A 16,224-nucleotide genomic window follows, 5' to 3' on the forward strand; every position below is an offset into this window, starting at 1 on the left:
GGGTAAGAAGAGAATTGCGAGAATGTGACCAGGGCGCTGAAACATCTGATATCTCTAGGACAGATATAGGAAGCACAGATATAGTCTTTCCTTTAACTTATAAAGGTAAAAATAAAAGTATTGTGAAAGAATTTCTGCTTGCCAAAGTTCAAAGGTCTTTTCCAGCCACTTATGAATCCCTGGCTCAGATTTCATTTTCACGCCTAGATGCCAGCATTAACACTGCTGTCTGAATCGGGCCCTCCTGCTAGAAGTTGTTTTTATTCAGGAGAGCCTACTACTGAATTTCTCCAGATGTCATGGTCACAGTTCTGTTCCCAGTGCTCCATTTTCCTTGTCTTCCTCTCTTTTAGGTACTGCTTCTCCGAGATGGCCCCAGTGTGTGCAGTGGTTGGAGGGATTTTGGCACAGGAAATTGTGAAGGTAAAACATCACTGTGGAGCAGAAAATTGTTAACCATGACTTTGTATATGTGCTGACAGAATGGACAGCTGCCTGCTTTCTCTCACCCCATTCATCTTTGTTTCATGCCCTACCCATTTCCACCTCATCCCATTTTCTCTGGCCCATCCAGGTGCCATTCAGCAAATGACCTTGGAGTGCCTGCTCTGTGCTCAGCTCACAGTTGGCCATAGTGCCTCGAAGGTGTGATCTGCTCTCCCCTAACTGTATTAGTTATCCAGTGCCTGTTGTATTGGTCAGGGATTCTGCTTCTCATAGCTCTATAAGTGAGTACTATCATGATCCCCACTTAAGAGGAAGACACTGGGGCCCATGAAAGGGACTCCAGAACCTGTGCTCTTAACCTCTGTACAGTTTATCTCCATTCATCACCATGGCATCAAAGTCTTCCCTTTTTTTTTTTTTTTTTGAGATGGTGTCTCGCTCTGTCCCCCAGGCTGGAGTGCAGTGGCACGATCTCAGCTCACTGCAAGCTCCGCCTCCCGGGTTCATTCCGTTCTCCTACCTCAGCCTTCCAAGTAGCTGGGACTACAGGCGCCCGCCACCACACCCGGCTAATTTTTTTGTATTTTTAGTAGAGACGGGGTTTCACTGTGTTAGCCAGGATGGTCTTGATCTCCTGACCTTGTGATCTGCCCGCCTCAGCCTCCCAAAGTGCTGGGATTACAGGCGTGAGCCACTGTACCCAGCACCCCCCCCCTTTTTTTTTTTTTTTTTTTTTTTGAGACAGAATCTCACTTTGTCTCTCAGACTGGAGTGCAGTGGCATGATCTTGACTCACTGCAACCTCCGCCTCCTGAGTTCAAGCGATTCTCCTGCCTCAGCCTCCCAAGCAGCTGAGAGTACAGGTTCCCGCCACCACACCAGGCTAATTTTTGTATTTTTAGTAGTTCACCATATTGGCCAGGCTGGTCTCGAACTCCTGACCTCAGGTGATCCTCCCACCTCGGCCTCCCAAAGTGCTGGGATTATAGGTGTGAGCCACCGCACCCAGCCAAGCCCCCCTCTTTTTAACCACACACTGTAGGTATTTGTAGAGAAATCAGTGTCTGTGTCCCCATGAACACACCAGGAGCCCCTCAGGGCTCTGTACAGGATGACCCGTGACCCTGTTAGGTAGGTGTTAGTGTCTCTCTCAGAAGGGAAGCATCTCATACAGGGTCACATAACCAGTAACTAGCATAGCCTTTTGAGGGTCTTCTGGAACATGTGGGTTGCTAAAACTATACCATACCCCCAAATATATCGTACATTCTTTGCAGACTTTGCTATTTGCCCGAAGATGTTAAATTTGCCTTTTGCAGGTTCTTGGCTGCCTTAGTGGACTCAGTGAGGCTTTTTCCTTCTTTCTTATGGAGCAGAGTCGTGCCTGGTTAAATGATTGGCCATGTCCATGTACATGTCAAGTTTGAGCTTAGGAGGACAATTTGGAGACCCAGCCCTTAACACTTTGTCTTGGGGTCTGTAAATTCTGGAGACATTTGGCTCAATTTGTTAGTCACACCATTTTCCTAAGGCTACTTTTTATTTTATTTATTTATTTTTTTTGTCTATTTTTTCTGATCCTTCTCTCTGGTCTAAATTCTTCCTTTGATCAAATCTAACTTTCTTCTATGTGATGGGCACTGAGGAGATATTTGGAGGGGGAAGAAAAGTGTGCAATGGCCATACCTCTTTCCTTGCTCACGTTTTATACATAGCCCAGAGTGATGTGAAAATTACAGTTTATATGCCCAATCTGAGAAGAGGGTAATGGCCACCCAGAGGACTGTTTGAGCAGGATTCTGAGGCTCCCTGTAGACAAACTGCAGGAAAGAGTGCAGCAATGGGAATGTTCTTAGTGGGGAATGGGAATGTATATATTTTTGTAGCCTAAAATGACGACACCACCAATAATAATAGACAAGACTTACTGAAAGCCCACTGTCTGCCACACAAAGACAGTGTTTTTTTTTAAGTGGATACTCATTTCATCTCCCACCGGCCCTATGAGGTAGGAACTCCTGTGATCCCTGGTTTATAAAAGAGGGACTAAGGTGCAGGAAAGAAGATGCTTGCCCAGGCTAGTGAGTGTGGTGCCAGTATTTGGGCCCAGGCAGTCTGGTTTCTGAGCCTGTCCTCTTCACCACGTGGCAGTCATGCGTCAGGTGTTGCCTTCAATGGCACCGTCATGTAGAGACTGCATGGACCCCAGGGCCGCTGCCCTTGAATTGTCAGCCTCACTTCTGCACATCCCATTGAGGGGCCCCCCCTAAATTTTTCATGTGGGATGGAGACTGGAGGTTGGGGCAGGTAGCCTTGACCCCATTGTTGGTGGTAGCTTCTCACATCCCCATCCTCACACAGCCCCCTCCTTCCTGCCTGCTGGAGACAGCTGGTGCCCAGCATCTTGTTTCTGTTTATCCCAGATAGCCAGAGTACTCTGCATTCTTGGTTGCTGGGTGTGTTTGGAATCTCCTCCTACCCCATTTTGCTTGGGAAGCACTTTACCTTTTGCCCCATGTTCACCCCATGCCCTGCTGTCATCCCCAGTACTCCTTCATACTTATTACTGGTCAGCCTTCAGCCAGCTGGCAGGCGGGGCCTGCAGTCCAAGGGCCTCAGATTCACCTTTCTCTCCTGAGGCAAAGTCTGAGCACCTATGGAAAGCTTACACTAGGAGATGGGGGCAAACGCAAGTCTGCTCCTTTGGAATCATCTTTTGCGTCTTTCCTTTCTTACATCCTTCTAGATACCCTATTTTATATCCATGTCTACTTCCTTAGGTTTAAGGCAGTTTTCCTTTTTCTCCATCCCCACCGTCCACGGCAGGTCTCCCTGTCTATGGTAAGAGAGGTGATAGTGAAAGCAGCAGCCATCCCAGGTTCATGGTAAAACACGTACCATCTCCTGTATCTTGGGTTTGAGGGTCTAAGAGTTCCACCTGTGGACTGTTGGACCCTTCTACCTGGCTGGGTTGGTGGCATCCCCAGTATTGGTAAAGGACTCCTGGCCCCTATTATTAATAGCAGCTCCTACTTACTAAGAATTTACTATGTGCTAGGCACTTTATAAGCCTAGTCACATTTCATTCTCACCAAAAGCTCTAGCAGGCAAGTGCTTTTTATTTGCCTATTTGCCCAGAGAAGCAAACTTCTTTCTGATACAAGCTCCATGTGGACAGACCTTCTCAGAATCCTTAATGTCTGGCTGAATACCTGGCATAGAGTAGATGCTTAATAAATTTTCCCTTGACTGGGTGCAGTAGCTCATGCCTGTAATTCCAGCACTTCGGGAGGATTGCTTGAACCTAGTTCAAGACCAGCTTGGGCAACATGAGGAGACCTCATCTCTACAAAAGTCCCAGCTACTCAAGAGGGTGTGGGAGGATATCTGGAGCTGGGGAGATGGAGGTTGCAGTAAGCCGAGAATGTGCCTCCCACCTGGGCACATTCCTGTCTCAAAAAATTAAAACTAAAAACATTTACAAATAAATAAAATTTCCCTGGAAAAATGGCTAACACTATTTGTATATGGTAGATATGATTGTCCCCGTTTTATGGATGAGAAAATGAAAAGGGTTTGGTGCTGAGTTTGAAGAGGAGCAGTTCAGGATGTGTAGCGCCACCTTCCTCATGAATGATGGGACGGTGCTCCTGGGAACCGTTAAACCCTGCCCTGGCAACTTGCCTAGGTGATGTCTTCCTCTTTAAATGGTAGCTTGTGGTGAAATTTCAATCCTTTCTGGGTTAAGGACCTGTTTGAAAATTTGTGGACAATTGTGAACCCTTTCTCAGAAAGATGTATGTGTATACAAGACTCAGTATGTTGTTTCGGGCGCTGACCCTGCCTCGAAAGACAGGGCCACATGCTCACTCTCCTTCCCACCCCCACTCCTCCCTCTCTCTCTCTCGCTCTCTGTTGCCCAGGCTGGAGTACAGTGGTGCCATCACAGCTCACTGCGGACTTGATTTCCCTGGGCTTAAGCGATCCTCCCACCTCAGCTTCCTGAGGCACTGAGACTATAAGCACATGCCACCGCATCCAACTAATTTTTTTTATTTTTTGTAGATACGGGGTTTTGCCATGTTGCCCAGGCTGGTCTCGAACTCCTGGGCTCAAGTGATTCTCCCACCTTGGGCTCCCAAAGTGCTGGGATTACAGGTGTGAGCCATTAAGCCCAGCCCTGTTCTTGTATTTTAAAGTGCTCTGTCTGGTAACCCCACAAGATAATCACCATTGCCATTGCTAAATAGCATTGTCCAGGCCCTCTGGATCCCAGCCCTGACCCCATGTGGAAGCCTAGCGACTTTATGTCCTCATGGAATAGCCCCCTTCTGCATCAGTATGTTCCTTGATTAAATGTGTCCCCTTAGGTGATAAAGCCCACAGCCTAAGAACTGCCACCTTTCTCAGTTGAATAGTCATGAATAATTATTTCTGCTGTTTGCCCAGTGGTGGTGCAACACAGTGTTAGTCATTGTTTTAAGGTGTTTTTTTGTTTGTTTGTTTTTTGTTTTTTGTTTTGAGACAGGGTCTCACTCTGTTGCCCAGGCTGGAGTATAGTGGCACTATTACAGCTTACTGCAGCCTCAATCTCCCAGGCTCAAGCGATCCTCCTACCTCAGCCTCCCGAGTAGCTGGCACCTTGGGCATGCATCACCATACCTGGCTAATTTATGTCATTTTTCTTTTTCTCTTTTTTTTTTTTTTTTTTGAGACAGAGTCTCACTGTGTCGCCCAGGCTGGAGTGCAGTGGCGCAATCTCAGTTTACTGCAACCTCTGCCTCCCAGGTTCAAGCGATTCTCCTGCCTCAGCCTCCCGAGTAGCGCACCACCATACCTGGCTAATTTTTGTATTTTTAGTAGAGACAGGTTTCACCACGTTGGCCAGGCTGGTCTCCAACTCCCAACCTCAGGTGATCCGCCCACTTCAGCCTCCCAGAGTGCTGGGATTACAGGCGTGAGCCACCGCGCCCCACCTATTTTAGTTTTCATGTAGACGGGATCTCACCATGTTGCGCAGGCTGGTCTCGAATTCCTGGGCTCAAGTGATTCTCCCACCTCAGCCTCCCAAAGTGCTGGGATTACAGGTCTGAGTGTGCCTGGCCCTGGCCTGTTTTATATTTTTGAGATACATAGTTTAACCCAGGCAAATACATTTCTTATTCTCATGTTAGGAAAATAAGGTAATGTTTGGAGAGGTTAAATAATCTCCCCATGGACACACAGCTTGTAAGGGACAGAGCAAGGAGATAGGACAATCAAAATTGTCTCCAGACATTGCCAAATAGCCTTTTGGGAGCAAAATCGACCCCAGTTAAGAACTACTGCCCTAGACTGCTTTTAGAATTTTTTTTTCCCTTTATTCCTCTTAAAGCACTTGAGCTAAACCCTCTTTTCATTTTTCTCCCCAGGCTCTGTCTCAGCGGGACCCTCCTCACAACAACTTCTTCTTCTTCGATGGCATGAAGGGGAATGGGATTGTGGAGTGCCTTGGCCCCAAGTGAACTCAAGACTTGGCAGCCCCAGAGATGCCAATTGCAGCATGCCCGCCTGTATTCCCTGTCCCCTTCCTTCATGAAGGCATCTCCAGGCAAGGAAAACTGAAGTCATTGGCCCGATACAAAACATTTCCTGCAACGAAGGAGGTGGTGCCGACGTGCTGCTTCCCATCACCAGCAGCTGCTCGACAAGGGGCGCAGGGTGGCTGTCTTTGTTCCAGCACTGTTCAGGCTGCCTGTCATCCCAGGCCTGCCAGCTCCCCTGAGTGATGAGCACTTCCAAGCACCCCTCTGCCCTTTCTCTGTCCTTATGGTGTCCCGGCCTCGCCAGCCCTCTGGGGCATTGTGGGAGATGCCTGCCAGGAATGAGCACGCTCTGTTGCTTGGGAGCCTCTTGCCACCTTCTTGGACTTATTCCCCACCTGATATCTTATAGAGAAACGTGTGACTTCAGGTGGAGAGTAGGCCCAAGCCCCGTGAGGCACCAGTGGAAGCACAGCTCCAAGTTCAGACAGGTGCCCTTAGAGAGGAAAACCATGACAGGCAAATGCATTTCCTCTGGAGTTTGAGACCCTGACAAACAACAGGTGGCATCTGGTGTGCTGTTCTTGAGTTTTCGTTTAGGATTAGTTGAGTTCCAGCTGGGTTTTGGGAGAAAGGAGATGCTACCAAGTCTCTTGGATGTTAGGGCGAGACCCTGCAAGTTGAGTATTAGTAGAGAGCTTGTCTTTCAAGGCAGGTTCCTGGGGCTTCAGGGCTAGGAGTGAGGAGCCTGCCCTTTTAACAGAACCCCAGTCACATGCGGCCCAAGCCACTCAGAGGCTGTTGCATTTCAGGGCTGTGTTGGTCCTTTGTTTACCTCCTAAACCACAGCTGTTTGTGTTTCACATATGTTGTGAATTTTCCTTGGTTCTTTTAAAAGGAATGATAATAAAGTTACTTGCTTTAGAATTTGCTTGTTTTTCTTCCACTTCAGAAGCTTCTGAGAGGGAATGGGATGATCCTACCAGTTGCCTTTTCAGACCTGAGGCTCTAACTCAAGAGATTCCTCCTCTCTCTCACCATTCCTGCCACCATTTTTTCTGGGTGATGCAGCAGGAGTTAAATTGTTCACATTCTAGAATGTGTAGAAGCTTCTGGCTCCAGTTGTCTGATGGATAATTCAGCTAAATAGTGGCTATTTTCAGTGGCAAGAATTATAATAATAAAAGGAAGTCAAAAGTGATGCTTAATATACCCCAAGTCCCATAGCCGCTACGGGTCAGAGCTTTTATTGGAAGACTAGGTTTGCCTTGATGCAGCCAAAGCGCGTTCCAGTTCACCCCACTCTTGCTCATGTTTCTTTATGTAAATTGTGTGATGTTTCAATAAATCAGTCTCTTTCCTATTCCGATCCTGCAGCAGTTAGTTGGGGAGAAAACTGGTCTCCACTACAGGAGGGCCTCTGTTCCTCAACCCTGCATCACCTGCTCCCACCAGAGGTGAGACGGGCTGCATTTCGGAAAGGATCCATGTCTGGCCACCTTTAGTGCAGTCAGTGGTGTCAGGGTCAGCAGTTACATTGCTGCATGAATTTCACATGGTCTTTAAATTCTGAGGTAATTGTACTCTTGACTGTAATGTGCAGCCTTGGTCACAGGGGGGAGCAGGTGGGTCTGGATTGATAAAAACAAAATTGTAGAATCGTCCCGGAAGCTTCAAACTTTTCCACCCTGTACCTCTAACGGCAGAGATTAAGTCACCCAGAGGACCCCTCAGGAATCGAGGGGAAAGCTGCCAGCCCCAGGCAAGAAATGTCTAGTTTCTACAAATTTCATAAACTCCCATATGATGTTTGTATTAATCATAAAAACGAAGAAAAAAAGGCCAGGCGCAGTGGCTCACGCCTGTAATCCCAAAATTTTGGGAGGCTGAGGCGGGCGAATCACGAGGTCAGGAGTTTGAGAGCAGCCAGGCCAACATGGTGAAACTCTGTCTACTAAAAGTACAAAAATTAGCCAGGCATGGTGGCGGGTGCCTGTAATCTCAGCTACTGGGGAGGCTGAGACAGGAAAATCACTTGAACCTGGGAGGCGGAGGTTGCAATGAGCCAAGGTCGCACCACTGCACTCCAGCCCGGGTAAAAGTGCGACACTCCATCTCAAAATCTGCAGTTAGTCAGGCGTGGTAGGAGGCTGTGGCGGGAGAATCACTTCAGCCCAAGAGTTCGTGACCAACTTGGGAAACAAAGCAAGACCCCATCTCCACAAAAAAAGAAATAGCTGAGCATGGTGGCTTGTGCCTGTGGTCACAGCTGCTTGGGAGACTGGGGCAGGAGGATCACTTGAGCCCAAGAGTTTGAGGCTGAAATGACCTGGATTTCACCACTGCACTGAAGCCTGGGTGAAAGAGCGAGACACTGTTTCAAAAAAAAAAAAAAAAATCCCAGCACTTTGGGAGGCCGAGGCGGTCGGATCACGAGGTCAGGAGTTCAACACCAGCCTGACCAACATAGTGAAACCCCGTCTCTACTAAAAAAAAAAAAAAATACAAAAACTAGCTGGGCGTGGTGGTGCGTGGCTGTAATCCAGCTACTCAGGAGGCTGAGGCAGGAGAATCGTTTGCCAAGATCATGCCACTGCACTCCAGCCTGGGCAACAGAGCGAGGCTCCATCTCAAAAAAAAAAAAAGTTATCTTGACATATGTTCTATTAGCTCGTTACAGGTGTGGAAGAGATGGCTTAGGTTGCAGGTGGTAAGTTTAATGATAACAGCTAACAGTCATTATACCCATGCAACCTGCCTGGTACTTTTCAGAATCCTTGTTCTTTGAGTTGGAATCCCCACAGCAACCCCGTGGGGATAGATGCTGTTCTCCTACCCATACTGGAGATAAGGAAACAGCCTCACTTCACAAGCAAGGGAGAGATGGAAATGGCGCTGACTGGGAAAGCTGTGATGCGGGGTACTCAGTAGAGATTCATGTAGTGGCACAGCTTGTTTGCTCAGTGAGAACAAGATTTTGGGCTTCCCTTCACAAGTCCCTGAGACCCAGTAGTCACTGGAAAACATCATGTCAGCCTTCATTAAAGAGGGCCTTCAACTAGGTCCAAAAGGGTGGATGGATTTGGTTTCTAAGCTTGTAAAATATTCAAGAAATACACAAGCATAAAGAGAAGATTCCTCTCCGCTGCAGGGCACAGCCTGTCAGCACAATGTTGGCCACATAATAAGAGCAGCTGACTTCACAGCTAAACTGCATTTTGGAGAGAAATATGAGATGCTTTTTGGACATGTTAGCTGTATCCACTTTCTTTTTTTCTTTTTCTTTTTTTTTTTTTTTTTTAATAAACGGAGTCTTGCTCTGTCACCCAGGCTAGAGTGCAGTGGTGCGATCTCGGCTCACTGCAACCTCCACCTCCTGGTTTCAAGCAATTCTCCTGCCTCAGCCTCCCAAGTAGCTGGGATTACAGGCCCCTGCCACCATGCACAGGTAATTTTTGTACTTTTAGTAGACAGGGTTTCACCATGTTGGCCTGGCTGCTCTCGAACTCCTGACCTAAAGTAATCCACCTGCCTCGGCACCCAAAATGCTGGGATTATAGGTGTGAGCCACCGCGCCCAGCCTAGCTGTATCCACTTTCATATCCACTCCCCGGAGGTCACCCCTGTTAACTGTTGAGAGTGAATCCTTCCAGACTGCCATGTTCAAACCTAGACTCTACCACCCAGCCATGTGACCCTCGCTACACTACTTTCTGTTACCCCGTCCCTAAAATGGGTAGAATAGTGGCACATTCCTCAGATATATGGGGATTAAAAAAAATGAATTCAGTCTTTGAATCAAAATTGCTCAATGTTAGCTGCTATTTTACATATTCATAAATAACTATTTTTCTCCAATGTGCTTTTTTCTCAATATGTCTTGGAGATCCTTGTCAGTATCATGCATCAAATTCCATAACCAAAACAGGTGAACCATTAACTATTGAATCAGTCTGCTGCTGAGTGACATTGTGCACACTTAGGAAAGACTTCCCAAAGCCAAGTTCCAGGGTTAGCAAGTATAAAAATGCATTTTAGGAGTTGGTTCTTGTTGTTTTTTATTTTGTTTTGTTTTTTGAGACAGAGTCACTCTCTGTCGCACAGGCTGGAGTGCAGTGGCATGATCTCAGCTCACTGCAACCTCCGCCTCCCGGATTCAAGCAACTCCTCTGCCTCAGCCTCCTGAGCAGCTGGGACCACAGGCACCCACCACCACGCCTGGCTAATTTTTCTGTTTTTAGTAGAGACGGGGTTTCACCCTATTGGCCAGTCTGGTCTCCAACTCCCAACCTGATGATCTGCCCGCCTCAGCCTCCCAAAGTGCTGGGATTACAGGCATGAGCCACCGTGCCCAGCCTGTTTTGTTTTTTTAGTGATAGGGTCTTACTCTGCCACCCAGGCTGGAGTGCAGTGGTGTGCAATCATGGCTCACTGAAATCTTGATTTTGAGGGCTCAAAGTGAGTCTCCCACCTCAGTCTCTTAAGTAGCTGGGACCACAGGCAGGCACCACCATACCTGGCTAATTTTTTCCGCCGGCTAATTTTTTTTTTTTTTTTTTTTTTTTTTGAGATGGGGTCTTGCTCAGTTGCCTAGGCTGGAGTGCAGTGGCATGCTCTCAGCTCACTGCAAGCTCCACCTCCCGGGTTCACGCCATTCTCTTGCCGCAGCCTCCCGAGTAGCTGGGACTACAGGTGCCTGCCACCACGCCCGGCTAATTTTTTGTATTTTAGTAGAGACAGGGTTTCAGCATGTTAGCCCGGATGGTCTCGATCTCCTGACCTCATGATCCGCCTGCCTCGGCCTCCCAAAGTGCTGGGATTACTGGCGTGAGCCACCCCGCCTGGCCTTTTTTTTTTTTTTTTTGTATTTGTAGTAGAGACAGGGTTTCACCATGTTCCCCCTGGCTAATGTTTTTAAAATTATTGGCTGGGTGCGGTGGCTCATGCCTGTAATCCCAACATTTTAGGAGGTTGAGGCGGCTGGATCACCTGAGGTCAGGAGTCACCAGACCAGCCTGACCAACATGGTGAAACCCCATTTCTACTGAAAATACAAAAATTAGCTAGGTGTAGTCCACATGCCTGTAATCCCAGCTACTCCGAAGGCTGAGGCAGGAAAATCGCTTGAACCCGGGAGGTGGAGGTTGCAGTGAGCCGAGATTGAGCAATTGCACTCCAGCCTAGGCAACAAGAGCGAAACTCCATTTCAAAAAATATATATACATATTTTTAGTAGCCATGAGGTCTCACTATGTTGCCCAGGCTTAACCTCTGGCCTCAAGTGATCCTCTTACCTCAGCCTCCTAAAGTACTGTGATTACAGATGTAAGCTACTACATCTGGCTGGTACTTTTCTTTTCTTTTTTTTTTTGAGATGAAATCTCGCTCTATCGTAGTGGCTGGAGTGGCTGGAGTGGCTGGAGTGGCTGGAGTGGCTGGAGTGGCTGTAGTGCAGTGGCACAATCTCGGCTGACTGCAACCTCCGCCTCCCAGGATCAAGCAATTCTCCAATCTCAGCCTCCCAAGTAGCTGGGATTATAGGGGCACGCCGCCCAGCTAATTTTTTAATTTGTAATTTTTTTACATTTTATTTATTTATTTTGAGACGGAGTTTCACTCTTGTCACCCAGGCTGGAGTGCGATGATGTGATCTTGGCTCACTACAACCTCCATCTCCTGGGTTCAAGCGATTCTCCTGCCTCAGCCTCCTAAGTAGCTGGGATTACAGGTGCCCACCACCACACACAACTAATTTTTGTATTTTTAGTAGAGACGGGGTTCCACCATGTTGACCAGGCTGGTCACAAACTCCTGACCTCAAGTGATCCACCCGCCTCGGCTTCTCAAAGTGCTGGGATTACAGGTGTGAGCCAACGCTACCGGCCAGAAATTTACAGATGTTAAAGGCTCAGTGAATCCCAAACGGGATAAATATGAAGAATATCATGTTTAGAAAAAACATCTAGGTGGCTGGGCGCAGTGGCTCATGTCGGTAATCCCAACTACTGGAGGCTGAGGCAGGAGAACTGCTTGAACCCAGGAGGCAGAGGTTGCAGTGAGAATCATGCCACTGCACTCCAGCCTGGGCGCCACAGCGAGACTCAGTCTCAAAAAAAAGGAGGCTGGGTGCGGTGGCTCACGCCTGTAATCCCAACATTTTGGGAGGCCGAGGCCTGATGTTGGGAGTTTGAGACTAGCCTGACTAACATGGAGAAGCCCCGTCTCTACTAAAAATACAAAATTAGCCGGGCAAGGTGGCACATGCCTGTAATCCCAGCTACTTGGGAGGCTGAGGCAGGAGAATCACTTGAACCCAGGAGGCGGAGGTTGTGGTGAGCTGAGATTGTGCCACTGCACTCCATCCTGGGCAAAAAGAGCAAAATTCTGTCTCAAAAAAAAAAAAAGAAGAACCTCTGTCTCCATGCTTAAATACTTGTGAGCAGGGCAAAGGCCATGCAGAGAGTGTTCACACCCGGACCAACGCCCTGCTTCATCTTCACTGCAGTGCATGCCATCCCTTTGGTAGAGGATGAGACATCTTCCCATAACTGGCTCCCCTTTCTCATAATACGTCTTAGAATTATTAACATGGTTGAATTTAGGTCTGCCATTTGCTTTCCATTTGTCCCACTTTTGTTCCCGTTTCTCCTTTCCTGCCTTCTCTTGAAGTGAGACAGAGTCTCACTCTGTCACCCAGGCTAGAGAGCAGTAGCGCGATCTTCGCTCACTGCAACCTCCACCTCCCAGGTTCCAACGATTCTCCCATGTAGCTGAGATTATAGGCTCCCACCACCATGCCAGCTAATTTTTATATTTTTGGTAGAGACAAAGTTTCACCATGTTGGTCAGGCTGGCTTGAACTCCTGACCTTAAGTGATCCACCCACCTCAGCCTCCCAAAGTGCTGGGATTACAGGCGGGAGCCACCTCACTCAGCTAAATGTTCTAATAAATACCCACATACCCACTATTTTGCCACTTGCAGTTTTTGTTCATCATTATCTGTCGTTTTTCTTCATGTTGGTAAAGCTCTAGTTCATTCCCGCTAATGGATGTATACTATTCTGTTGTGTGATTACATCAGACAAAAAAAGTTTTTGTTTTTTTTGAGATAGAGTCTCGCTCTGTTGCCTAAGCTGGAGTGCAGTGGCGTGGTCTTGGCTCACTGCAAACTCCACCTCCCAGGTTCAAGCAATTCTCCTGCTTTACCCTCCCAAGTAGCTGGGGTTACAGGCACCCACCACCACACCGGCCAATTTTTGTATTTGTTTATTATTTTTTTATTTTTTTATTCTTTTTGTGTCTCACTCTGTCGCCCAGGCTGGAGTGCAGTGGCACAGTCTCAGCTCACTGCAAGCCCCACCTCCCGGGTTCACACCATTCTCTTGCCTCAGCCTCCCAAGTAGCTAGGACTACAGGTGCCCACTACCACGCCCGGGTAATTTTTTGTATTTTTAATGGAGATGGGGTTTCACCGTGTTAGCCAGGATGGTCTCAATCTCCTGACCTCGTGATCCGCCCGCCTTGGCCTCCCAAAGTGCTGGGATTACAGGCGGGACCCACCACACCTGGCCCTATTTATTTTTAAGACGGAATTTTGCTCTTGTTGCCCAGGCTGGAGTGCAATGGCATGATCTCGGCTCACTTCAACCTCCTCCTCCTGGGCTCAAGCGATTCTCCTTCCTCAGCCTCCCAAGTAGCTAGGATTACAGATGCTTGCCACGACTCCTGGGTAATTTTTGTATTTTTAGTAGAGATGGGGTTTCACCATGTTGGCCAGGCTGGTCTTGAACTCCTGACCTCAAGTGATCCACATGCCTCGGTCTCCCAAAGTGCTGGGATTATAGGTGTAAGCCACCGCGCCCGGCCAATCTTTCTTCTTCTTCTTCTTTTTTTTTTTTTTTTTGAGATGGACTCTTGCTTTGTCACCCAGGCTGGAGTGTGATGGCACGGTCTCGGCTCACTGCAACCTCCACCTCCTGGGTTCAAGCGATTCTCCTCCCTAAGCCTCCCAAGTAGCTGGGATTACAGGCGCCCACCACTATGCCTGGCTAATTTTTGTATTTTTAGTAGAGCTGGGGTTTCACCATGTTGGCCAGGCTGGTCTCGAACTGCTGACTTCATGATCCGCCCACCTCGGCCTCCCAAAGTGCTGGGGGATTACAGGCATGAGCCACTGCGCCTGGCTGCCCGGCTGTATTTTTATTGTTTTTTTTTTTTTTTTTGAGATGGAATCTCACTCTGTAGCCCAGGCTGGAGTGCAGTAGCACAATCTCTGCTCACTACAACCTCCGCCTGCCGGGTTCAAGCGATTCTCCTGCCTCAGCCTCCTGAGTAGCTGGGACTACAGGCACATGCCACCACGCCCGGCTAATTTTTGTATTTTTAGTGGAGATGGGGTTTCACTATGTTGGCCAGGCTGGTCTCAAACTCCTGACCTCGGCCTCCCAAAGTTTTGGCATTACAGGTGTGAGCCACCTGGCCTGGCCACTACATGAGACTATTTACCCTACCAACTGCTGTTGGATACTTAGATGGTTTTGTGCATTGCCAATACTTGGATACTTGTATGCACCCGCGTTCTTCTTTTTTTTTTTTTTTTTTTTTTTTTGAGATGGAGTCTCGCTCTATCCCCCAGGCTGCAGTGCAGTGGCGCGATCTCGGCTCACTGCAAGCTCCGCCTCCCGGGTTCACACCATTCTCCTGCCTCAGCCTCCCAAGTAGCTGGGACTATAGGCGCCCGCCACCACGCCCGGCTAATTTTTTGTATTTTTAGTAGAGACAGGGTTTCACCATGTTAGCCAGGATGGTCTCGATCTCCTGACCTTGTGGTCTACCCGCCTTGGCCTCCCAAAGTACTGGGATTACAGGCGTGAGCCACTGCGCCCTGCCGCACCCGCGTTCTTCTAATGGGGATGCCCACAAAAGCTATTGCTACCACAAGGTATGTGCATTCTCATCTTGACACCATGTCTTAGTCTGTTTTGTCTTGCTGTAACAGAATTGCGCAGACTAGGAAATGTGTAATGAACAGAAATCTGTCTGGGCGCGCTGGTTCACACCTGTAATCCCAGCCCTTTGAGAGGCCAAGGCAGGTGGATCACTTGAGATCAGTAGTTCAAGACCAGCCTGGCCAACATGGTGAAACCCCATCTCTACAAAAAATTAGCCCGGCATGGTGGGGCACGCTTGTAATCCCAGCTACTAGAGAAGCTGAGGCAGGAGAATCGCTTGAACCCAGGATGCGGAGGATGCAGTGAACTGAGATTGTGCCACTGCACTCCAGTTTGAGAGACAGAGTGAGATTCTGTGGGAGACAGAGCGAGACTCCCTCTCAAAAAAGAAAAAGAGAGAGAAATCTATGGGCTCACAAATCTGAAGGTTGAGAAGTCCCAGATGGTGGGGCTGGTATTTGGTGAGGGCCTTCCGACTTCCTTGTAACATGGCGGAAGGCATCTCATCTGAGACAGAGGGGTGAACTCATTCTTTATAAGGAACCCATTCCCGTGAAAACTCACTGACTTTCATGGTCATGGCATTAGTGCATATCTGAGAGCAGAGCCCTGGTGACTTCATTACCTCTTGAATGTCTCACTTCTAAAATCTGTAGCACTGCAGATTAAATTTCCAACCCAAGAACTTTGGGGGATGCATTCATATGGCAACACACGGTTTTATCAAATGCTTCTCCAAAGTGATTGTTCCCAGTTACCACACCCTGGCCATCCAGATGGGCCATTTCCCCTAGTGTCCCTTTAGCAGCAAGGATAGTTGGGAAAGGGTGGAGCTGGGACTGACCCTGTGTCTGTAAATATTATATAATTATATACCCTGCTTCAGAGTCCCCCTCTGTTGCCCTGGAGTGCAGTGGCATGATCATAGCTCACTGTAGCCTCCAACTCCTGGGCTCAAGCTATGATCCCCCTGCCTCATCCTCCTGAGTAGTGGGTACTATAGGCATGTGCCACCATGCCCAGCGAATTAAAAAAATTATTTTTGTGTGTGGAGATGGAGTCTTGCTATGTTTCCAGGCTGTTCTTGAACTCTGCAAGTGATCCTCCCACCTCAGCCTCCCAAAGTGCTGGGATTACAGGTGTGAGCCACCACACCTGGCCTATACCTTGCTGCTTTTTCTTTCCTTTTTTTTTTTTCTGGAGACAGTCTCCCTCTGTCGCCCAGGCTGGCATACAGTGGTGCAATCTCGGCTCACTTGCAACCTCTGCCTCCCGGGTTCAAGGGATTCTCCTGTCTCAGCC

At 48.2% G+C, this 16,224-nt stretch overlaps 1 protein-coding gene across 2 annotated transcripts in view; it reads left to right on the plus strand.

Annotated features, from left to right (window-relative positions):
* SAE1 (SUMO1 activating enzyme subunit 1) overlaps window positions 1–6,896 on the plus strand; it is an 80,812-nt gene extending 73,916 nt beyond the window's left edge. For both annotated transcript variants that reach the window (XM_054461919.2, XM_063657231.1), the window contains 2 exons: window positions 354–423; window positions 5,859–6,896. In XM_054461919.2, the coding sequence (XP_054317894.2) occupies window positions 354–423; window positions 5,859–5,951 (163 nt within the window). In that variant the 3' untranslated portion in view covers window positions 5,952–6,896. The remainder of the gene's footprint in view (window positions 1–353; window positions 424–5,858) is intronic.
* The last annotated feature ends 9,328 nt before the right edge of the window (window positions 6,897–16,224 follow it).

This window comes from Pongo pygmaeus, chromosome 20 (assembly GCF_028885625.2).
Source record: "Pongo pygmaeus isolate AG05252 chromosome 20, NHGRI_mPonPyg2-v2.0_pri, whole genome shotgun sequence".
NCBI classification, from domain to species: domain Eukaryota; kingdom Metazoa; phylum Chordata; class Mammalia; order Primates; family Hominidae; genus Pongo; species Pongo pygmaeus.